Source organism: Orbicella franksi, chromosome 1 (genome assembly GCF_964199315.1).
Source record: "Orbicella franksi chromosome 1, jaOrbFran1.1, whole genome shotgun sequence".
NCBI lineage: Eukaryota > Metazoa > Cnidaria > Anthozoa > Scleractinia > Merulinidae > Orbicella > Orbicella franksi.
Window position 1 is genome coordinate 12,859,061 of NC_138145.1, and position 24,399 is coordinate 12,883,459.

The following is a 24,399-nucleotide window of genomic DNA, read 5'->3' on the forward strand; positions in this document are numbered from 1 at the left end:
TTCAACTTGTGTGCCTTAAACGCATCTATAATGTCCTTAAAAAGCTAAGCGTCAACATTAGTGCTTCGCTTGATAGATGCCGGTATTTTAAAGCGCCCTGCATAGGGTTGAAAACTAGTCTTGTGCAGACATGCAGCTGTGCTCCATCACAGAACTGAACGACATTAGCGGCTGTGGGGTGCCTCAGGCTCAACGAATGGTGCAAACAAAATACAAACGTGTTTCCGCCAGATTAAGAAAACGTGGAAAAAGTAGATCTTAGCCAGGGTTATTAGAATCCACAAAGAAAACTGGGGGTATTCATTAATTTTTCCGAGATAATTAGCTACTGCTGACGTTAGCATTTTTCTGAAAAAAAGGTAAAGATATTTCTTCACAGATTCTCCTAAGGTTCGCCTTTACATGCAGAAAACTAAACATATTAAAAACATCTTTAAACCACGTGGTAAGTGGTAACATAAAAACCACTTTTGATATGTATTTAATAACAGAATCGTCACAACAGCACTCCTCTGGCTCAGCCTAAATACAGTCTACATAACTTTTCCTCACAGCCAAAAACTAATGTATTGTCGAATAGGCTTGCCACTTCCAATTCATACTATAAAATGTAGCTGTAATCACCTCTTTGTTAAAAGTTAATGAGTTGTTTCATCCTTTCGAAAACTTTGTCGGTGTCCGTTGCTTTTTTTTCCTGTTACTTTCCAAGTAAGTTAAACATTGACGTCTCTCGCAGTTGTTTTGCCCGCGCATTATGCCATCTACAGTTGAATTTCAGTATGATTTTTTCTACGGATACGATAAAAGGTAGTTTTTCAGCTGGAAGCCGTTCACAGTTAGTGCTTAGCAATATGCTGCTTTTTTGGTAATCCCGGTTTTAGTACAGGCTCGTAATTTTAGTGCGAAATTTGTTTCGGCCACAATAGAATTTTTCTTAAGTCGCACGCTTGGTAGGGTAGTTAATTACGTCACCAGTTCCAACCCAAGAGCGCGCCTGGTGTTTAAACCATGCCTAAAAAAGAAGGTACCGTCCTTAACTGCCCTTCAGTAATTTTCTGAGCATTTTCTTTTCTGATGGAAAAGTGACACGGCTAAGAAAATGTAAGAAGTTTCAATAAAACGTTGCTTATCATTACTTCCTGCGCACTATTCGTCAGTCTGCTGTCTTTTGCAAAATTTGATGGCACTTCCGGCAGCGAAAGACACAACTGTCCCGCTTTATCTGATCTAAGCATGCTCTACCGCATTAATTTTTCCCCTAAATTTCTTGCATCCTGTTAATTTTTTACCCAAATATCCAGTATCCTGAAAACCCCTAATAGGGCCTCGCTGATGAACTGATAAAGCTGATCAAGATACACAGATCATAATCTTTTGACCTGATACTGTCTATCGTTTTCTTTTTTTCTTTTTTTTTTTTCAATACACGACCCCCCGCCTACCCTGCAAAAATAACCTAGAAAATACCTGCAAGCAGAAGCTCATGTTGAAATCATTCTGGGAAAGCCAGTAACTAGTTTAGCCACAGAAATGCGTAAAATGGCTTTAATGTCGGTTACATTTTCACTTCCTACCCACCCTACCCCTACCCGTTGGAATGCGCATTTGTCAAATGTAACGCAATCTGTGGAATAATGGCGGGTGCACAACAGATCAAAACAGAACTGAGCTTAAACGAGCTCTTGATGAGAATCTTCGATTAAGAGGAGGATTTTAAAGGCTGCTAACAGACTTCTGGGTCAGTTAGGATCTCAACAAATTGTTACACTTCTTGTAAACGGCGGCTTATGAGGCGAAAGACAAATAATATTGATAGATGTTATGAAGCGGGCTTCGGAGAGTTGAAATCTGCTTAACCGTGGCGATGTCTGAGAGTGATTTCGTACACTAATCACCGAAAATGTGGCTGAAACATACTGGAAATATAACATGAGGCATCGTGGAACATCCAGTTGTCGACATGTCGCGAGATAAGTGGAATATATCATTATTTTCACTGTGCATCGTTATTTTCACGTTATTATGCTAATTAGGACGGCGGTCTTTGTTGACAAAAGCACAGCTTAAACTTCTTCTTCTAACATTTTACAGTTTTAACTGCCCCAAAATTTTATTACATGTTTTTACAGGTGAGACATTGCTCTTTAAGTGGAGGGTAGTTTTGGGATCTCAAGTGATGTACTTTTAGCAATATTTTCCTTTAAACTTCGCCTTTTTTGTGGCGCTTCATGAGTAGTCTGAAAGGGAAGAAATTTAAAATTCTGTAGAAAAATCAGGTGATGATCAAATTGCCAAAACAGCCTCTCAATGTAACAAGAAACATTTGCTTGTCTCGAATAAAGGGTTTTTACCCGGATTTAGATCGTTTTCTTTGTATGGCAAATTGTTAAAAATGTGCCCTAAAATGGCCGCTGAAAGCCCTCTCAGAGGGACAAAACCAAGATGGTGGCCCCAGCGCTAAAATACGAATCGAATCGAACTGAAAGTTATATTTTTGTGAATCACTTATCTAGACCATTCATCTGAGAAAGTTTGAGGAATTTGATTTTTTCTGGTCCAAATGGCCATAGTTGAAAATTACAGAGGGCACCTGTTAAGTATGCAAGCCAACGTAATGGCGGACGCTCTCGACGAAATGTTTATTTGCTCAAAATTGGGGCAAAATCTTTCGGAGATGGAAGTCAGGACATTTGTAAGGATACAGAAAGTAATTTGGGACCAGTTGCTGGCTTCTAAGGCTGAATTTATCCAGAAGTAAGCTGTATTTTCGTTTTCGTGCCGAAAGCCACGCGGTGAAATATTATCGGCTTGTTATGCTGTCCTGTTCTGTTTTTTCTCTTGGTCTTTTTTCTAGCCTGCCGAGGCCATTCTTTCGTCTAAATCAGTTGAAAAAAGTTCGAAAATGATGTTCCCATTCAAGTTTAAGCTCTCAGGTGATAATTCTGGAGTTTTTTGGCTGAAACGTCGGCTTTGTTATGTCCGTGTTTTTCGGTTCCTATGGGCGACCGTAGCGCCCTTTGTTAGGTCAAGTCTGAGAAGTGAGGTCGCAAAAAAATTCTAATTAATTCTGGTTTTGTTCGATTTCGCTGAAATTTTAACACGATAAAGCTGGATTGTTAAGGAATAGATTTACGTTCTACCGATGTGTGGTAGCTATTAACACTAAAGTGATATATCGCTTCAAAATCAGGGTTTTGAAGAGACTTTTTTTGCAACGTGTGGGTTCGGCGTGATTTTGTAATCGGAGGATTTTGTTGACCCCAAAGGAAAAAATATCCCGAAAAGGTCATTTCATCGACGATTCAAACGAATATAAATATGTATATGTTCCGAGCTAACTTTCTGGTGAAAAAATATAATTTTTGACACGCGCTGGGTTTTTAATTTTTTTTCCCGCGAAACACAGGGTATGTGAAGATTAATTAATCAATTGAACATGCATTCCAGTTAGACACATAGATCACTGTCTGGCGTTAAATCAATGAATCTGGAGCAGGGCTCGAAAATATTTGAATTCCACCTTGCCCGTTGGGCAAGTAACTGTCAAATTTTGCTTGCCTGGGGCACTTCCCCGCTTGCCCAAGTTTTCAAACTCATTAATAATTCATGAACCCAAAACTACAGTGTTGTTTCGATGTAATAAAACCATCTTGACTGTAGTCCTGTTATTGCTGATCACTTTCATGTTTACACCATTATACATTATATTGTAATACTTCCACAACTTTTAACTTTTTTATTCCGCTTTTATGAAGTTGTACGGTTTATAATAACTAACATGAATGAACACTGTTATAATCACATTGAAGTACATGTAGTGTGAAATTTTGGATGCCCTGCATAGAAAGATGCGTGTAAAAACAGCTTGATTGCAGTGAGAAGCCTACAACAACAAATGGAGATCTTCGTTCCCAACAAGTATAAGGGAAGGAGAGCGATAGATGTTTCATCACCAGATGTTTTTATGGCGTCAAATTCAACTTTCCCTGGAATTTTTGAATGTGATAAAAATATGTCATCAGGAATTAAATTTTGTCCCACAGCATCTTTTGTCAGTGCCTCCCGGTTGAAGAAACAAAGTTTGTGAAGTTGTTAATGTTCGTTCATGTACTTACTTCCTAGTTCCTGTTTTACACGCTGCGCATCTTCGTTATTATACAGCCTTGAATCAATCTGTTCAATTCGTCGAAGATTGCGTTCAACTCCGTGAATGTTCACCTGCATCTTGTCTAGCTCCACAAAATCATTGTGGAGAGAAGCACAAGAAATTTTCATTTCGCATGGCGGCGCCCAAGTATGTTATCACTAGCAAATTTGCATGTTAAACCAAAAACAGGGATTTACCTGGATTTTAGCATCAAAAATGCTGGCTTCGTTTATGCAGTAGAAATATGCGGCTTCTTTCCACTTACAATCTCTACAGCTTTAATACATCGTTGTTGAGTTAAGTTTTGTACAGAGAAACTGGAAAATATTTGCAGAAAATTGCTCAAATTTTAAGAAATAAACAGCGTTTTCGTGCCCAACGTGGCTATTTTTAATCCTTGAAAGAAATCTGATCGGGGCAGATTTTGATCACATGCTAGGCAATCACTTCTGAGCCGTGAGCCCGCGTCACGCAATCAACAAAATAACGCTATAAATTGTAATTTTCGTCAAGTTTCAGCTAAACACTTGACTACCCTTGAACCTAAAATTTACCTTTTCTCCTCAAAATCTTTATCAAAAATTTAGTCGGCGAATGGCTTACCCATGGGACAAGTAAGGAGAGAAAGTCTCTTGCCCAAAGGGAAAATCTACTTGTCCCGGACGACCGGACAGGGGTTTTTTCGAGCCCTGTGGAGATTTCTCTTGGTCTGGGAATTTCATGAAGGTCTTAAATTCTAACCTAAACCAGCATCACATAATGTTTGTGTCATTTTCACAGCAAATATGGGAAAAATCAAATTTCAGCCTTGGCCATTTTCATCCCAGGTGAGGGTCTCTAAGACTTTTTGTTGAACAAGGGAGCATTGATCATCATATATAAAGGGAACAAGGGATATTTGTGGGATTAGTTTGAGGGAACAAGGGATATATCTACTACTAAAGGGAATTTAAATGACAGAAAAAAATTAGGGAACGAGAGAATTTATTGATAGGGAAAACAAGAGAGAAAAAGTGAAATTTTCAAAGAATCAAGGGAACTTACTGCCCCTCTCCCCCCTCCCCCTGGGCCACTTTCACATGTTATAAGTTTGGCCTTTGTCATCCCCTACATTCTCACTTCAAGTCAAAAGGCCCTTTCGGAGCAGAAAAAATGTTGAAATCCAGTTGCCCAGTGGTACTGTCTATGATCAGTAATATACTATAATTATAAGAGAGGACGAATGCAAGCAAAGTATATGCTTGGATTTCAAATTAATTAATGCTTTCTGCATTGTTTTGCTCATCTTGCAGTGTTAAGTTTTGAAATTGTTTTTGACTGGAAGTTATCACTAACAAAACTACTGACAGAGGATAATTTCACTTGCCCACTGCATCATTTAAACTTCCATTTGCCCAAGAGCATAATTTTACTTGCTCTGGGAAATTGGACCCAGATATTTCCTTCTCTACCTTTATGCCACATCCTGTCATACTACTGTTCAATGGACCTGACTTGTCTCTTGGAAGTTTCATGGAATGTTATTATATGGCTTGTGTTTGTGGCCGATATATTACACACGTTCTGACCGATTGTAGGGCATTATTCTCTTATAATGCCCACAGGCCAATCACTGCCTGCTAAACCAAAGCAAAAAGCAATATCATGAACAACTTATTAACCTCGAATGTACAGTCTTTACGGGAAAATCTCAAACCTTGTTAACACTCGGTCAATATGGCAAGGTCTTATGGTTTGAGATTTTCACATAAAGACCTCGCTCTTGGTTTATAAGTAGTTATCAATGCAGGGAATTAACACAAGGTAAGCAGGTACTTGTGAGCATTTTCTTCGACTCTCACCTTGTGAAGTCAAAAGAGATTACTACAGGGGCGGATCAAGGATTTTTCTTAGGGGGGGTGCACCACTGTTTTACCTCATTCAACATCAATAAACCACATAGGTTTTTTTGCAGAATACCAGTTGTATTAGAAAGCTGCATGTCATCTTGGGGAGGGGGGTGCACACCCCCTGCACCATCCCCCTAGGTCCTTCTCTGCACTAGGAAGAGTCTGACACTGGAAGGTAAAAGCGCTGAAAGGGATCTCAAAAGTGGGCAGTTAATAATTAGTTTTCTTTTTGTCAAGTTTGTGACTTACATGATTACAATTTTAACTCAGTTAAAGGTGAAGGCTCAGTGGCCTAACGGTTAGCAAGCTTGACTCTAGATCAAGAGGTGAAAGTTCAAGCCCCAGATAGGGTCATTGTAGTGTGTTTTTAGGCAAGTCACTTAACTCTCACAGTGCCTCTCTCAACCCAGGTGTATAATTGGGTAGTGGTGAATTTAATGCTGGGGGTAATCCCACAATGGACTAGCATCCCATTCTGGGAGTAGTAGTAATTGCGGTCATTTCCCTGCATCTAAAAGCCCAGACTTTCAAGTCTAAATTCTACAATCAGAATGGCCCCAAGATACATCTATATTCACAAGGATAAGAAATTTAACATGCTTATCATCTGTTTAAATCAAGTTTTGGTCATCGGTATTTGACATTGCAAATAGCAATGAGTAAACCAGCTAGTGTCAGTGATAGTGATAGTGATAATGGTAATGATAATGATTTTGATAATGATAATGATAGTGATAGTGATAGTGAAAGTGACAGTGACAGTGACAGTGATAGTGATAGTGATAGTGATAGTGATAATGATAATAATGCTAAAGCTAATAATAGTTAGTGCTAATGCTAATGATGATGTTATACATAATTTCATATGGTGGTAATATTATCAAGAAATTCAAAATTGCATTACATAAAACAGGCCAACATATTAAACTAAAAGTGAGATTTATAAAAATTCCAAAGTGCCATAAGCTTTCTTAAAAATATGTCTTCAATTGTTTTTGTTTTAATATCCGAGGAAGGGCTTGATCACATGGCAAAGGGTAGATGAACAATGACTCAGTCTTCAAGTGTACTGCACCCCCCCCCCTCCCGCGGGGTGGGAATCCCATATAAAAAGGACAGGGGTACTCATCGTACCTTTCAGGGGTTAAAATAGCGCATATGGTGCCTCTTAGGGTGTTCAGCCTCAAAATGTCCCACAGCAGGAGCTTTCAGGGTACTGTGTAGGCCTGGGGGGGTACTTTGGGAATTTCTGGGTGGGGATGTGCCACTGGGACCCTGGAACCCTTAGCCTATACCAGAGCTAGTTCAGCTGAATTTCGCTACCCTATACTAGAGTAAACTCCCCAATCCCCCCATCTCTCGACACTATTGAGGCTGATTTGTGTAGATTTAAACTTGCTGATTTGATTTTTTTTATATTTTTGATGGCAATTCCTGGTTTCCTTAGTCTAGATAAAATCTTCAACCAACTACTCAGTTGTAGGAAAAATGATACCCTATTCTAGACCCAGACGCTCTGATATATATACCCTATCCTAGAGTAAACTGCTTGAAAACCACATCCTTCACAGCGGCACATACCTATATAGCCCATATATGGCAGTGCCCCCCCCCCCTTCGGGCGTGGAGGGTATTGAGCTGAAAAAAGTCAGTGTCGGTTAATGTATTGCCTTAAAATTGGCACCTCTTAGGGGTGGAAAGAATTTCAAGTCACGCACACAGAACAGGGTCTCCAGTACCTCTTTGGGATTCTTTTCAAAATTTCCGAAGAACACCCCGTCCCTTTGATATGGGAGTCCCCCTACCCAGGGCTACACCTTGCACCATTTCTATATTTTGCAGACCTCTGATAATGAGCACCGCAGTAGAAATTTACTAACTGGAATGTAAATAGAGGATAATACATGGGCGCTTGTAGATATGGAATATCTCTGAGTGTTCAACTCGATATGGTTTACCTCAAGTGAGCGCAAGGAAGGAGTGAGATATAAAGTTGAACATGAGACGAGATATTCCATATCGACAAGCGCTCATGTATTATTTTGTTTATTATATAAACATACTGATAACCAGGGGCGTAGCCAGAATTTCTCAAAGGGGGGGGGTCACACTGTCAAATTGAGGGTACTAACCTGATTGTCTTGTCGTTTTTGCTACCTGTTGGAGGTTGTTTGCTTAAAAAAGGCTTACAAAAGGGGGGGTCACGGGCATCCCAGGACTCCTCCCCCCGCTAGCTACGCCCCTGCTGATAACGTCTTTGACGATCTTCCGAAGATTTCCAGCTGCACTTCCAAAAATTGTCAGGTCACACGAACGATACATACTGAATAATTACTTTCCAAAAATTTCCAAAGATTTCGAAGAAAACCGAAGATTGCCGAAGACTTTCAAGGAAGATCCGAAGATGTTTCAATCATGTACAAACTAAATATAAGAACCGTTTTTTGATGTTTGACCCTTAAAATGGTCAAGCATTGTGCAGTGGAACCTCGATTTAACGAACCTCTATATAACGAAGTCCTCGTTATAACGAACAATATTCTTCGCCCTAGTAACAGTAAAATGTATCGAAAAGAACCTCGATATATAGAAAAACCTCGTTATAGCGAACATATTTTGCCAGTCCCTTGGTCTTTCGTTATATTGAGGTTCCACTGTATCAGTGAAGTCATCAATATCTTCACTAGTGAGGATATGGAAAATACACCACCCGAGTCCCAGATGTGGCTTCGTATGAATTTTACGAGTGGTGTATTTTCCAGTGAAACACTCGTGTTTATATAATATATAACCTATATCAATTCCTAAGTGATATCAATCTATTCCAACGTACCGAGTTCGAGTAACTTCATATTTTCACTTTAGACTGAAGCACAAAATGGCTACCGCCCCAGACCCAGATGAAGTGCTCCGTTCAACAAGAGGAAAAGAAAATTTTCAACGTATTTCACGACTGTTGATAAGTGGAGGCACTACACTACTGAGAGAGATTTTTGATCAACGTTGCCCACCAAGCAATTTTCCCACAATACTGAAACATCCAACCACAGAGAAACAACTCAAAGCAGCAAAGCTTACTAAGCCACAGTGGGACTGTCTGTACCCTTCCCCAGGGGTGTACGGCAAGTCAGCAGATTTTGATGTAACCCTGCTGTTCAGGTTGCTGAGGACGATATGCAACCTCGTCCCTCCTGCCACAGGCTGGGATGCCCTGCCAACAAGTACAGACCAGAGTTTAGCTGCAGATTTGGCAAGAATTCGACATTACCGAAACTCCGTGTTTGGTCACGTGAACCAAAACATGGAAATTGCAGATGACCAGTTTCCAGTGCTGTGGCAAGACATCAGCGAGGTTCTTGTAAGGATTGCAGGTCAGATCAGCCCCACAAAGAAGCCTCAATGGCAAGTGGCCATTTTTAACTTTTTGAGGAATCCCCTCACAGCAGAGGATGAACGAAATGTACAGGAACTGTTGGAGTGGTATAGAAACGACATGGAAGTAAAGGAATCCATAGAAGAACTGAAAACTTCAATGAAAGAAATGCAAGATGGCATGGAACGTTTGGAGACTAGTTTGAAAGGTGTTGATGGAGGGATAGAAGAGATTAGTCAAGTAATAGGAGAGAAAGTACAGTGTTTAGAAACGGCAGTTCGAGAGGAATCCCAAGAAATTAAAGATCAGCTTGGAGGAGAACTGAAAACCACAAGTCAAGACGTCCAAAGCCTAGAGAAAGCAGTTCGAGAGGAATCCCAAGACATCAAAGATCAGCTTGGAGAGATGCATCAATCCATAGACAGGCTGAGCTCCTCCGCTGGCACCTCTCAAGCAGCAGGAGGTCAGTAACTGCTCGCTTGTAGTTTGCAACTTAGTGCTTTCTGTTCTTTATTACATCCATTTTGAAATCACTGGTGGTCCTTGCAATCTGATTGGCTCTCAGCAGTACGATTTATTCACGAATCGCACTATTTTTTGTTCTAAATTGCACCTTTTTCTCAGCCATTGAAAATTGAACACTAAAACGAAACAACTAATCGGATTTCAAGGCTTGTTTAAAGTAGCCTGTGGAGTGGATTGGCCTCATGCGGTGGCCTCATGGTTAGTGCGCTCGACTCTGGATCGAGAGGTCTGGGTTGGAGCCCTGGCCGAGGACATTGTGTTGTGTTCTTGGGCAAGACACTTTACTCTGACAGTGCCTCTCTCCACCCAGGCGTACAAATAAGTACCGGCGAATTTAAAGCTGGGGGTAAACCTGCGATGGAATAGCATCCCATCCAGGGGGGAGTAGAAATATTCCTAGTCGCTTCATGCTATATGTAGAAGCGAGCGTAAGCTCCGGCCTGATGGGCGACTTGGCTTGTATGCAGACTACCCCAGTGGAGCTAATAGTACGGTTTTTACCAGCCGCACCTGTAGCGTACTCTGGGCAGTTTCATCGTTTTATTTAAAGAGACGTTTTAACTAAATGGCATCAAAAAGATTCTACATGTGAGGTTTGTATGTATAATTACGCCAATGGAGCAAAGTTTTTGCGGGAACTTTTTTTGCAGATCGTGAAAAACCCCGCGAAAATCGCAAAAAAATTCGTGCCACATGGTAGGATATCACCAACCACTGTAAAGGACTTTCCGAGGTATTGGGTGTTGTTTCTAATATTTTCAGCTTCTACTCCTAGTTGAAAACAGGTTCTTTCCCAACAGCTCGTCTTCGACTGTGGATTGAATGCAAAACAATCTCAGGTCCTGGTCAACAAGGAGGACCGACTTCAGAAATAGCATTGGCGTCACAGGAACACGAAGCAGGGGTTCCCGTCCCGGAGGGGTTCCCGTCACGAAGTAGAGAACCGGCTTCGGAGATAGTAATGGCCTCACAAGAACAGGAAACAGGGTTGCCGGGCCAGGGTATGACAATGGTACCTATGACCTCCCGTGAACGAAAGGCAGACACTAGTTTTCCCACAGCACAACAAGTTTTGAACCTCGCGGCGTCAAAATACTTGACGACAATTGACCCATCGAAACCCGAGGAATTAAATGGCTTTGTTTGTTACTTGGAGAAAGTACGAAAAACGTTGATCGTTGACACTCAGTCAGGGAGTTTGATCATCACAGTTGAATGTCGCTCTCTGGAAATGCTTGACGAATTGTGGTCTGATTATTGCACTGGCTTTCTAAATGAAATGGCGCAAATATTCCTTGTAACAGAGGAGGTTCTGAGAGAGCTTGGTCTCATTGAAGTAAAGCTCACAACTACCATTTTAGAGGAGGAGTACAGGGCTTGTCGAGAGTATTTGTTGCAGCATTCGGGTAAGTCCAGGAGCTTGTATGTACACGTATATATGCTGTTTCTCTACTTTGATTTCTCTGAAGAAAACGAAGGTACTATCGGTTTTTCCCGAAGTTTTTCTATCGCAATGGACCATTTTGACGATATCGATGACACAATATCAGCAATTTAGTGGAAGTTTTCATATAAACATTCTCAAACTCATTAATAATTCATCATCTTGAAACAAAGGTAATCATGACCGTGACAGTGTTCGGATATCTGATCTTAATTAACATAGATTTTTACGATTTTATTTCTGCGTTTTCTCCTTAGTTTTGGCTTCGATTGAGAAGATGTATCAAACGCTCAAGACAGTGTTCGACCACATTTCCAAACACCTCGAAGTTCGTCAAAAATACTCCGCTGCGCGTTGTATCTTCAACTCTCCTCTCGGTGTTTGGAAATGTGGTCAAACACGGTGTTTCGTGTTTGATATATTACGTGAAGACACCACCATAGATTTTTTATCGTGCCGAATTTATTGGTCAAGATTAACTCAATATGGGACCCCAAACTTGCCAATTCAGTTTTAAGAAGAAATGTATTGCAGGGGGCAACGCTTGATCCCTGGAAACGGATTCTTGTAAAACTATGCAATTTTACAATTACTTAATTCGGCATGCTAAATCGAGCGGTGAGGCTTGCGTAATTTTTTTGCTTGAATGAAAAGAAGGGAAAAGCGTGACATCGTCAAAAAGGTCCATTGTTTTATTGAGTTATTTTTTTTACAAAAAAATACCTCTTAGTCGGCGCGTCGAGTATGTTACGGGTCAATGGGTGGGTGGGTGAGTGAGTGAGTGAGTGAGTGAGTGTGTGAGTGAGAGTGTGTGAGTGTGTGAGTGAGTGAGTGAGTGAGTGCGTGCGTGCGTGCGTGAGTGAGTGAGTGAGTGAGTGAGTGAGTGAGTGAGTGAGTGAGTGAGTGAGTGAGTGAGTGAGTGAGTGAGTGAGTGAGAGAGATGTATGTATGTCACACCGATCAGATTGGATCTACTATAAACAGCCAATCAAATTTCTTGTTGTAAAGGTAAATGGTATGTGAGAAGATCTGATCCCGATAAAGTTCAGAACGGCCGTATTCACTCTTCTATAAAAGAGGAGGAAGTATTCATATATTGGGTTTACTTCGACATTTTCTGTGGGTTAGTCTGAGGATTTTAGTTAAATGAACGAGATGAGCCTTGAGGTTTGAAACAGTTCGTGAGTTCGTAGTATGCAAATGCAACGAGATATTTTTATTTTTAGTTAAAGGTAACTTGATACTTTTGTTTTTCACAAGGAGTAAATTCAATTAGAGGTCACGAATGGTCGCTTCTAGTTCTTAGGACATGTTTTAGAGGGGACGAGACTTTAGATTTGAAACAGTTCTAACGTTTACAATAGTAAGTGCGGGTAACGATTGTTTTGTTCTTGTTGGATGCAAATATAACAAGATATTTTTGTTTTTTAGTTACAAAGTGTAATGTGACACTCTTGTTTTTCACAAGGGAGTAAATTCAATTAGAGCGGACGAATCGTCACCACTCTTTCCCACGAGATGTTTGCTATATTTAGTAACAAATGGTAATTTAACACTTTTGTTTTTTATATGGGAGTAAATTCAATTAGAGCTGACAAGTTATCGGCTATTGTTTCCAGGATATTAAACAAAAAAGCTTTCATTTCTGTACGGTTTTTACGTCTCTGCAGTAGCAGTTTAATAGTTTTATTTGATGACATTCATTTCAGTCCGATATTTTTTAAGGTAAAAAGTATGAAAACTGTTCAAATGTTCTCTGAAGACTGCGCGGCACCAAGTTAAAGTGCAATTTAATTAAATCAGACTTTCAACGTGTCAGAGATTTTTTTTCTCTTTCTTTCTATTTTCGGTGAAGTTGTGTTGTGTTGTGTTGTGTGAAAAGGTAAACTTACGTCTCGTATAAAATGCGAAAAAGTCCCTAAATTAACTTGAGTATTTTTGAGCAAAAATTCCTCTTGGGGGTTGGAAGGGTTATGTGATCGGTGAGTGAGGAGGTTATGCAAGTGCGCGTATCACACCGGGTTGTATCAAAGAACGAATCAAATTGCCTGTTAGAAAATAAGATGGTATCTACATTAATCTGGAGACATGTCAGATTACTGTAGTTTGTTCAGTCAAACATTTTATGCCTTACTATTTAGCTATCTTACCATGACCGATGTAACATCGCAACCAAAGAAAAAATGTCAAATTAACCAAATCATTACTGTACCATGAATGCTCCTATCTCCGACACTTCACACAAAAAAATAACTCTTGCACGCCTTGCGTGCCTATGTTTTTATTATTGCACACTATTTACAACTAGGAATGCTGGATTGGATATTACACTTGCCATTTAAAAGAAAACAATTTCCAGGTGTCCCTGGAGTTTTAACTACTTTTGTGGGTTCCCTTCTGTGATTTATCATGGAAGCAAACTCTCTGAGTATGCCATCAATTACAATTTTCAACGTGATGTTTCCTTAACATAACAGGAGTTTTGTAGTCCTCAGTGAACTTTTAAAAGTTCAAAATCCCCCGCGAGGACTCGCTGTAGGATCTACTTTAGCCTTTCTAACCTTAGTAGGCCCCCGAGAAGTGAAAAAAGTGAAATTCTTCAGAGATCTAGATGGCAGCCAAGCTACAAAAAGGAGGCACCACCTTTAAGCCTAGTAGCTTGTTTACCCTATTGCATTAAATTCAGATTTCTGGAGCATTAGACAACTACATTGTATGCTAGAATAGTATTACTTTGCCTGAAGGTGTATTGCTTCCTCCATTAGTCTATCACAGTTTACTCTCCAGCATTCCACCAGGTTTTCTCAACACTAATTTTCCATTACATCCCTATCCTCTCAATGTACTTATTGCATTCATATCTTATCGTTTAATAGGATCTTCTAATAGTGAGAAATCACTTGAAAATATGCCTGTACAAGAGACTGACTCATATTCATTAACTTCACCAGTCCAAGACATTCGACCTGAGATGTTAAAAGGATTTGGGGAAACAATGGACAAAGAGGATGTTTGGGGTAATGAACGGAAGAGGTGGGTTTATTTTTTTCATTATGTTCGAATTTTTTTAAAAAATAAAATAATTCAAATCTTTTTGCAGATTATGATAATGATAATCGTAGTTTAATAGCAAAGTTCTTTTATAATTTTTGGTATGATTGTTACGCGGCTACTACTAAGTAATAAAGATAGACCCAAAAATGAGAGCTAAGTACATGTAATAAAAGATGGCCCTAAAAAAAGGGAGAGACCTTCGAATTCTAACAGTAAAGTGATGTTCATGCTATAAAATTATAACTCCATCAGAAACTCAAAAGCAATTCTCTTGTTCTCTTTTGATACTAAGGTATCTAAAAGATAGTAATGCGGCAGCACATTCTGTTGATAGTCACATATTTTACGCAGTGATTCATCTATCTGCGCATTCCAAGACTTCCGTTAACCTTTATTTCTTAAATTAGTGTCAAATCTTGGGGTAACCTAAAATCTGTCCTTGTGTGCATCAACTTCATGCATGATGACACATTGATGGCGAGGCGTGACAAAGGATTGAGACAAAAAAGCACATAGTGATCTGAATTATGTTTGGACATAAAACGATACACATCAACCTCCCCTTTACCAGATCGCAAAAATTGAAAGATGTGGAAATTGTAGGAGCAGAAATCTAACTTATAGATTCTATACTAGTACGCATTGAATGTCTCTAGGATGTTGACAGTCGAGGCTGTGTCGAGGACTCGTCCATCATGATGTGTGAAAAGCTTTGGCTTAAATTCATGTTTGGATGGTCAAAAAGGAATATAGATCGCAGCCTATATGAAATTAGTGTGTTCAACTGTTTTTGTTTGTTTTAATTATTCTACAAGCTTTTGTAAGGACGATTTCTCTTCATTGAAGAATTCGACCAAGGAGGCAAGATTTTTAAGAAATGACATACTAAGTTTAAAATTAAGATGTCACAATTAATTGTCAAGATTAACAAACTTTCGCGTATTGCATTAAAATCAAAAGCAAGAGTTGTGAAAGTCAAGCACGATCTCCTTCACATCATTTTACAGGTAAATCAGAGCAAACTTTCTCACTGGAATCCATGCGGAAAAGAATGACAGCTTGACGGTGTGACATCCTCGTGTTGTTCGTGCAATGCACTCTGCTTAAAACTAGCACTCTGGTTAAATGCAATGTGTTCTGGTAAAAAGTGATGAATTTGAAAATTCATACCGCCTTCTATATCTTCTTTTTAAGTCCTGATTATGTTGCTGTTCACTCACTCCGCACGCTCCGCAGCAATGATGTGAGAAATGTAGCACGGATGAAGCAGCAGTTCTTACTTCAGCTGGCTAGCTGGCTTTGGCTGAGAAAAATTACTAGTCAGAGTTTGAAGCGGAATTTACAAATTGTTAGACAGTAGAATTTGATGGAGCTGCACATCCAACTCTGTCGATTAATAAACATTTTTTAGACTTCGCTATTTTATTTTCTAGACACAATCAAGTGTTCTGCTGGAAAATGCACCACTCGTAAAATTCCTACAAAACCACATCTGAGACACAGATTGTATTTTCCATATCCTCACTAGTGAAGATATTGATAACTTCACCGATATCATGTTTGACCCTTAAACTGTCATTATATTTGTTGGTGTGTGATCAAAACATCTTCGGACCTCCCTCAAAAGTCTTTGGCAACCGTCAGTTACAGTATCTTATGAAATCTTCGGTAATGTCAGGAAATTTTCGGAAAATGTCCGGTAACGTTCATGTGGCCTTCGAACAATTTTTGGAGTATCTTTGGAAATCTTCGGGAAATCTTGAAAAACATCACTATCAGTATGTCTATATAATAAACAAAATAATAAATGTTTGCTTGTAGATATGGAATATCTCTTCTTGTCTTCAACTTAAAGACTTTCTGTCGACCAGAATGCTTTTTGAGCGTTGTTTTTGTTTTCATTCAGTTGCTGAAGTAATTGCTAGAGAAATCGAAAGGAATTTGGGTATTTGGTGGCCTCAGATTTAATTTACTGGTAAAAACAGATGTAGTATGTTTGCTTTTGATGCTTTTTGACTTAGAATTTTCGTATTTTGAAATTCTGACCTGGCGTCACGAGGTGGCAAATGTCAGCCACAAAGTTCCATCCACCGTAGGTGCCACGCCGAGAACTGAAACAATTCCATAAAAGAAAGTTGCTTTTTTATTTTCTTTCACAAGGGTATATATACGAAATGTACTGTTCTTTCTTCACTTAGAATACTGCCTTATAGAATAGAATACTGCGTCACGAGGTGGCAAATGTCAGCCACAAAGTTCCATCCACCGTAGGCGCCACGCCGAGAACTGAAACAATTCCATAAAAGAAAGTTGCTTTTTTATTTTCTTTCACAAGGGTATATATACAAAATGTACTGTTCTTTCTTCACTTAGAATACTGCCTTATAGAATAGAATACTGCGTCACGAGGTGGCAAATGTCAGCCACAAAGTTCCATCCACCGTAGGCGCCACGCTGAGAACTGAAACAATTCCATAAAAGAAAGTTGCTTTTTTATTTTCTTTCACAAGGGTATATATACAAAATGTACTGTTCTTTCTTCGCTTAGAATACTGCCTTAGTCGTGAAGCAGAATAAGAGTTGTTGTGGGCAATTTCATACCACACTTTAGAGTTCCTACAGTGTTTTTTATTGATAACCAGTCACATATGGATACTAAAAAGTTTGCAGTTTGCTCATGCATTTTGCAAGAAAAGTTTTCTTCTCAAGGAATAAAACACAGTGGAGAAAGGACTTAGTTTCATCAATATAAATTTCCAGAAATCTTGCCACAGTGAACCTAAAACTAGATGAATCAACAGGCGATGCAACAGGCAATGCGATAGTCTTTTCCTGAGGCTGAAATGCAAAGCAAAATGTAATCAATTCACTGTCACTAGCCTTACTACAGCAGACGGAAGCAATTTTTTCTTGTATCCGAGTACATCGTAACTGTTCCTCTACCGATTCTGGACATATTTTCTCAGGTAAATATCTCGAAGAGTCTCTGTGGTCTAAAGCTCCCACCAAGGTTCTTCACACAAATCTCATTGTCACGGCTGTTGTTTAGCTTCTCAAATATGTCACAAACAGACGATTTTTTACCAAATGTCCTCCTCAATGTTAAGGGTGACAGTGAATCTTGTCGTAAAAGGCAATAAATGTCAAATATCCAGACAGATGCTTCGAGTGATTGCAGCGAATGAGTGATATATTAAGTTTAACACTCAAAGAGATACAGTCGAACCCTCTGTCAGTGACCACACAAAATGTCGAGCCTTGAAGGTTGCTTAGGGGAGGTGGTCACTTATGAGAGCTTAGACCATATTGGGTCAGAATTTTGCCTCATTAGCATAAGGTAACTGCGGAGATTTACCCATGTTTTAAATGTTCTATTCATGAGAAAAGTCAATTCCGAGAAAAAATCCGGTACTTCGAATTGAGAAATGTCCATCTCTTTTACTACCCAGGAATGCGATAAAACAAGTGAATATATGAAAGACCATACATTTGAACTGGGAAGAAGGATATAAAGATATGATTGATCATCGCACTTATACACACAACTTAAGCAGTTGTGAAGTTTAAGCCTGAAAAAAAGAAAAGAAAAGAAAAAAATAAAAATAATTCAAGCCTGAGTGTTCAGCCCTGAATTTTTTTCAGGCTTAAATTTCACAACTGCTTAAGTTGTGTGTATAACTGCGATGATCAATCATATCTTCATATGAATGCGATACTATTGCAACACCTTATTATCTAATTTCTGCTCTGTTGTCTGCCAAGTGGTCGCTTACAGGAGGTTAAAAGCAAAAGAAACTTTCAAACTTTAAGCTCTAAAAGTGGTCACAGTCGTTTACGAGAGGTGATCGCTTACAAGAGTTTCCTGATATAGTGATTTGACTTGGAAACTTATGGTATAGTTTGGAAAACTGGTTGCTGAGGAGAGGTCGTCGCTTACGAGAGGTGGTCGCAACCGGAGGTTTGACTGTATTCCATATCTACAAGTGCCCATCTATTATCCTCCCTATCTCCCTCAGTCAGTGTGCGCACTGTGAGAGGGCAATTTAACAGACATTTACTGTGCGGCCCACTAGAATTTAAAGCTGTTTTTATTGCCAAAATGTTTTCTCAACTTTCATGGTAAATGAAGTTCAAAACATTTCGTAGCCTCTACTTTCTGTATTAAAACATGCTAAGGTCTGCTACCGACTGCACAACCATTTCGAATTGAATCGTTTTGCTCTCGACGCACGTCAGTCATTTGAAGCAATTCTGTATGACTTGAAATCATTTCCCAAACCCCTCTGGACACAGAGTAGAGATATAATCCTCATCATCCTCATCATCCTCACCATTCTCATCCTCCTCCTCCTTCTCCTACTCCTGCTCCTCCTCCTCGTTATCCTCATCCTCATCCTCCTCATCATCATTCTCATCCTCCTCCTCATCCCAATCCTCATCCTCATCCTCCTTATCCTCATCCTTATACAAACATATATACATATATACATACTTTGTTCATCCTAAAGGGGCTTTTCGGAATAAAGATAGTGAGAACTAATAAACAAAATTAAATTAATTGAAAAATTCTAAGTACATCTCAATTAATTAACTGATAGAGGCGTTTTCAATTGAGTGCCATAAAACCAAAACCAAATCAATTACTTATCAATTAGACTACTCAGCCAATCTCAAACCGAAGTAAAACCAAAACCAAAACCAAAGTAATTGTCTAATTACTTTTGACACTCAATTGAAAACTGCTCTAAGTTACAACTAATTAACAATTAATCAATTATTTATGTGTAAATAATCCTCCTTATCCTCCTTATCCTCATCCTCATCCTCCTTGTCCTCATCCTCATCCTTATCCTCCCTATCCTCACCCTCATCTTTATCCTCATCGTTATTGTCATCCTCCTCATCCTCATCCTCAACCTCCTCATCCTTGTCCTCACCCTCCTCATCCTTATCCTCCTTATCCTCATCCTTATCGTCCTTATCCTCATCCTCCTTTCCTCATCCTCGTCATCGTCATCCTCATCCTCCTTATTCTTATCCTCCTCATCCTCATTCTTATCCTTATGCTCCTCATTCTCCTTAACCGCATCCTTATCCTCCTTATCTTCGTCCTCATCCTCATCCTCCTTATCCTCGTCCTCATCCTCATCCTCATCTTCCTTATTCTTATCCTCTTCATCCTTATTCTTATCCTTATGCTCCTCATCCTCCTCAAACACATCCTTATCCTCCTTATCCTCATCCTGATCCTCATTTTTTTATCCTCATCTTCATCCTCATCCTCCTTGTTCTTATCCCCAACCTCATCCTCCTCATCCTTATCCTCCTTATCCTCATCCTTATCTTTATTCTCCTTATGCTCATCCTCATCCTTATCCCCATCCTCCTCATTCTCCTCCTTCTTATCCTTATCTCCCTCATTCCTATCCTTATCCTCATCCTTATCCTCACCCTCCTCATCTTTATCCTCATCCTTATCCTCATCCTCATCCTCATCCTCATCCTCATCCTCATCCTCCTTATCCTCATCCTCATCTTCCTCATCCTCATCCTCATCCACCTGATCCTCATTGTCATCCTCATCCTTATCCTAATGCCCGTCATCCTCCTTAACCGCATCCTTATCCTCCGTATCCTCCTTATCCTCATCCTCTTCCTCCTTATCCTAATCCTCATTTTCCTTATCCTCATTCATCTTTCTTATCCTTTTCCTCATCCTCATCCTCCTTATCCTCATCTTCATCCTCATCCTCCTTATTCTCAACCTCATCCTCCTTATCCTCATCCTCATCCTCTTTACCCTTATCCCACATCCTCATCCTCCTTATCCTCAACCCTCTTATCCTCATCCTCCTTAGCCGCATCTTTATCCTCCTTATCCTCATCCTTATCTTCCTTATCCTCATCCTCCTTTTCTCAGCCTTCTTATTTTTATCATCCGCATCCTCCTTATTCTTATGCTCCTCATCCTCATCCTCATTCTTTTTAATTGCATCCTTATCCTCCTTTCATCATTTCCATCCTGCTTATCCTCATCCTCATTCTCATCTTCACCCTCCTTACCCTAATCCTCATTTTCCTTATCCTCATCTTCATTCTCCTCATCCTCATCCTGCTTATCCTTATACTTATCCTTGTCCTCATCCTTATCCTAATCCTCATTCTCATCCTCCTTATCCTCATTCTCATCTTCGTTATCCTCATCCTCCTTTCCTCATCCTTCTCATCATCCTCCTTATTCTTATCCTCTGCATCCTCATCCTTATGCTCCTCATCTTTATCCTTATTTTCATCCTCCTTAACCGCATCCTTATCCTCGTTTTCCTCATGCTTATCCTCCTTATCCTCATCCTCTTCCTCATTCTCCTTATCCTAATTCTCATTTTCCTTATCCTCATCTTCATCCTCATACTCATCTTCGCCTCATCCTCCTTATTTTCATCCTCATTCTCATCCTCATCCTCCTTATCCTCATCCTCCTTATCCTCATCCTCATCGTGCTTATCCTTATCCTCAGCCTTATGCTCATCCTCCTCTTTCTCATTCTCCTTATCCTTATCCCCGTCATCCTTATCTTCTTTATCCTCATTTTCGTTCTCATCTTTATCTTTATCCTCATCCCTCTTATCCTCATCCTCCTTATCTTTGTCCTCATTCTTCTTATCCTCATCTTTATCCTTATCCTTCTTATCCTTATCTTCATCCTCTTCATCCTCATCCTCATCCTCATCCTCCTTTTCCTCATCCTCATCCTCCTTATCCTCATCCTTATCGGCCTGATCCTTATCCTCATCCTCCCTATCTTTATTCTCATCATCCTTATCCTCATCGTCATCCTCATCCTCTTCATCTTTATCCTTATTCTCATCCTCGTTATCTTTATCCTTATCCTTAACCTCCTTATCCTCTTCTTCAGCCTCATCCTCCTTATCGTTATCCTCATTCTCATCCTCCTTATCTTTAACCTCATCATCCTCATCCTCATCATCATCCTCATCCTCCTTATCCTCATCCTCCTCATCTTTATCCTCATTCTCATCCTTATCCTTATCCTCATTATCCTTATCCTCATCCTCTTCAACCTCATTCTCATCCTCATTCTCTTTATCCTCATCCTCATCCTTATCCTCGTTATCCTCATCCTTATCCTTCTTATCCTTTTCCTCATCCTCATCTTCCTTATACTCTTCTTTATCATCTTTATCCTCATCCTCATCCTACTTATCCTAGTTCCCCTCCTCCTTATCCTCATCTTCATCCTTATCCACTTTATCCTAATGCTCATTCTCCTTATCCTCATCTTTATCGTCATCCTCCTCATTCTTATCCTCATCCTCATCCTCCTTATCCTCATCCTCATTGTCATCGTCCTTATCCTTATCCTCCTGTTCCTCTTCTTCATCCTTATCCTCCTTATCCTAATCCTCATCCTCCTTATCCTTATCGTCATCCTCATCCTCATTTCTTATCCTTATCCTCATCCACCTCATCCTCATCCTTATCCTCTTCATCCTTATCTTCATCCTTATCCTCATCCTCCTTATCTTCATGTTCATCCTTATCCTTCTTATCCTAATCCTCATCTTTGCCCTTATCCTCCTTATCCTTATCCTCATTATCCTTATCCTTATCCTCTTCAACCTCATTCTCATCCTCATTCTCTTTATCCTCATCCTCATCCTCCTTATCCTCATCCTCATCCTTATCGTCCTTATCCTTATCCTCATCCTCCTTATTATCATCCTCATCATTTTTATCCTCATCCTCGATATCGTTATCCTCATCCTCCTCATCTTTATCCTTATCCTCCTTATCCTCATCCTCCTTATCCTCGTGCTTATCCTCATCCTCATCTTCCTTATCCTCATCCTCCTCATCCTCATCTTCAACCTCATCCTCCTTATTCTCATCCTTCTCGTCCTCATCATCATCATTATCATCATTATGAAAATTAAAAACTTTGTTAATGTGTCGAATTGTTTTAGCTGTGGGATAATCCTCTACTAATAGAGGACACCTACCTAAACAAGCTTACTGACCTTAGACTCGGTTAGTGAAAGGAATGTAACGCACCACTCCGAACACAGGTGGCCCAAGTTCACTATGGGAGGAGGCTCTTTTATCTTTTTCTTTTTGCTTTTATGCAAACGTTCAGCGAAACGTGACATATACGGCTGACATAAACTGTTACGTAACCACCAAGTTCGAATACGCAGCAAGTGCAGCCTTATTTCGAACTGTACGTCATGTAATTGTGGGTAATGTGTCGCCACAGGAATTTGATTTACTCGGTTAATCGCTGACGAAATGGAGATTACGACCGAACGATATGTTGCAATCCAATGAAATGGTGTTCCTTGGTGGTACGGTTAAATGTAAAGTACGATCCAATGGCTTTATGTACGATCGAATGCCATAAAGGAATGAACTACTGGAATAAAGCAAGAACAAATAGTATCAGGCACGATTCAATTGAATGCAGGTACAATCCAACTGAATGCGTGTACTACCCACAACCCGATGCGATCTAATGAAATGTAAATGCAATCCAATAGGATATGGTTATGGTCTAATTGCATTTGTGTCCTCAATGCCCCTCCATATAAATCTAAGTAGTGTAATTTGATACTTTCACATCAACGGAGATGGAGTAACAAATCTATGCTATATGTTGAGGAGAAGTTCTCTGTATTTCAATTTTGTTACTGAGTATTGATGTGCAGTATCGCCGCTCCCATTGCAGGCCTTCGAAGATATTTCATGGTAGGCGAATGAAAGTCGGTCAGAGGACTGTTGAACAAGAGAAGATCATAGCCCAGACGTTTGTCAAGTTTTTGGAAGACGGAAACCGCAAGGAAAACATGTTTGTGGACGAGTTGAGGCAGACTTACCAAGAATTTCGCTCGTTGTACGATACACTGGGTATGTCATTCTCCAAACTTCTCAACACACTTACTTATCATCTAAACATCTGCCAGCAACTTCATGACCGTGTTATATTTGGAGGCGGAGATGCCGCAGCACTTCAACTCTTAGTTGACGATCCAAGTGACGAATCGGAAGGTGAAGATGACTTTTTCAGCCTCACGAGGCATGGAGCTTATCACTGCAAAGTTTGCAAAAGGGATCTTGGGAGTGCAGACGCTTACAGGACTCACATGGCTGGTGTGAAACATCGCCAACAGTATATCCTCAGAAAGATCCGAAAATCACTCCAGAAGTAAGTCTAGCTGCACGTTATGTTGAACATCTTAACAATCGATCATTTTCTGTTTCGATTAGTTTACTTAACTAGATCGGTTGGGAAATAGCACTTTCTGAAACGCTAATTCCTTATCAGGGCTCAAACTAGACCTATCCTACACTTCCACTGTCAACAGGTTTCAGCAGAACACAAACCATTAATCTATACACGAACTACGGACGAATGTGCTGATACATGTTAGACTGGTTCAAATATCCCTCTTTAATCAGTAACTTTATGCTTTCTAGTTTCGTTTTTGTATGTAGTTTTCTACACATACAAATCAGGAGGTAAGATTTGCATCGTGCACACTGACCAAAATGTGTCATGTCTTACTTCTGTTCGCGGAAATCATAGTTTCTAAAACTGTTCGCGGTCAGATTTTCTACCGTGAATGAGATCAATAAAAAAACTTTTCTGATCAACCATGGTTTTAAATTACTAACTAAGCATTCTCTTTTCTCATACAGACCGGAGCTTATCTTTGACAAACAAGGGATAAAACTCACTTCAGATCCCGCTGGAGACGAAAGTGGAGTGATAGAATTAAGGGTTGAGAGCGGGAAATATGGCCAGATAGTGCTGATCATAGAAAACACCAGCGATGAGAGAATCACTCTGAAGCACATCACTCTACTGTGGAGCATCAGTTTTTTTGATTACTCGGAGATTTCCCGTATTGGACCTTCTGAGGGTCGACTCTTTCCAGGTAATTCTTAGCTT

The 24,399-nt window shown here is 39.8% G+C and overlaps 3 protein-coding genes across 6 annotated transcripts in view; 1 reads left to right on the forward strand and 2 right to left on the reverse strand.

The window, feature by feature from the left end:
- Positions 1 to 24,399, forward strand: part of LOC145491086 (putative helicase MOV-10) — a 41,686-nt gene that overhangs the window by 4,198 nt on the left and 13,089 nt on the right. The window contains exons 1-6 of one of the 4 annotated variants that reach the window (XM_081470238.1): positions 1 to 6,211; positions 8,902 to 9,872; positions 10,735 to 11,340; positions 14,255 to 14,411; positions 23,176 to 23,652; positions 24,147 to 24,385. The exon at positions 1 to 6,211 is cut by the window's left edge and continues 3,974 nt beyond it. In XM_081470238.1, coding sequence (XP_081326364.1) covers positions 8,915 to 9,872; positions 10,735 to 11,340; positions 14,255 to 14,411; positions 23,176 to 23,652; positions 24,147 to 24,385 — 2,437 coding nt within the window. In that variant the 5' untranslated portion in view covers positions 1 to 6,211; positions 8,902 to 8,914. The remainder of the gene's footprint in view (positions 6,212 to 8,901; positions 9,873 to 10,734; positions 11,341 to 14,254; positions 14,412 to 23,175; positions 23,653 to 24,146; positions 24,386 to 24,399) is intronic. The other 3 variants (XM_081470223.1, XM_081470230.1, XM_081470246.1) reach the window with 3 other exon arrangements.
- LOC145487251 (uncharacterized) lies at positions 19,113 to 20,576 on the reverse strand. The gene is made up of 3 exons (XM_081465985.1): positions 20,496 to 20,576; positions 20,198 to 20,413; positions 19,113 to 20,022 (listed from the first exon to the last, which is right to left on the reverse strand). Exons 1-3 carry the CDS (start codon positions 20,574 to 20,576, stop codon positions 19,417 to 19,419), a joined length of 903 nt encoding a protein of 300 aa, XP_081322111.1. The 3' UTR covers positions 19,113 to 19,416.
- Positions 20,603 to 22,600, reverse strand: LOC145487612 (uncharacterized). The gene is made up of 3 exons (XM_081466434.1): positions 22,472 to 22,600; positions 21,918 to 22,004; positions 20,603 to 21,649 (listed from the first exon to the last, which is right to left on the reverse strand). The coding sequence occupies exons 1-3, from the start codon at positions 22,598 to 22,600 to the stop codon at positions 20,633 to 20,635; spliced, it is 1,233 nt and encodes a 410-aa protein (XP_081322560.1). The 3' UTR covers positions 20,603 to 20,632.

Coding starts and splice junctions, on each gene's coding strand:
- LOC145487251 (XM_081465985.1), bottom strand. CDS start 20,576: ATGAGGACAAGGATAAGTATAAGGATAAGCAGGATGAGGATGAGGAGA. Junction 20,414..20,495: donor TAAGGAAAATGAGGATTAGG/GTAAGGAGGGTG, acceptor GCAATTAAAAAG/AATGAGGATGAGGATGAGGA. Junction 20,023..20,197: donor ATGAGGATAAGGAGGATGAG/GTTGAGAATAAG, acceptor GACGGGCATTAG/GATAAGGATGAGGATGACAA.
- LOC145487612 (XM_081466434.1), bottom strand. CDS start 22,600: ATGTCACGTTTCGCTGAACGTTTGCATAAAAGCAAAAAGAAAAAGATA. Junction 22,005..22,471: donor TTTCACTAACCGAGTCTAAG/GTCAGTAAGCTT, acceptor GATGAGGATTAG/GATAAGAAGGATAAGGATGA. Junction 21,650..21,917: donor AGGATAAGGATGAGGATGAG/GTGGATGAGGAT, acceptor TAGGATAAGTAG/GATGAGGATGAGGATAAAGA.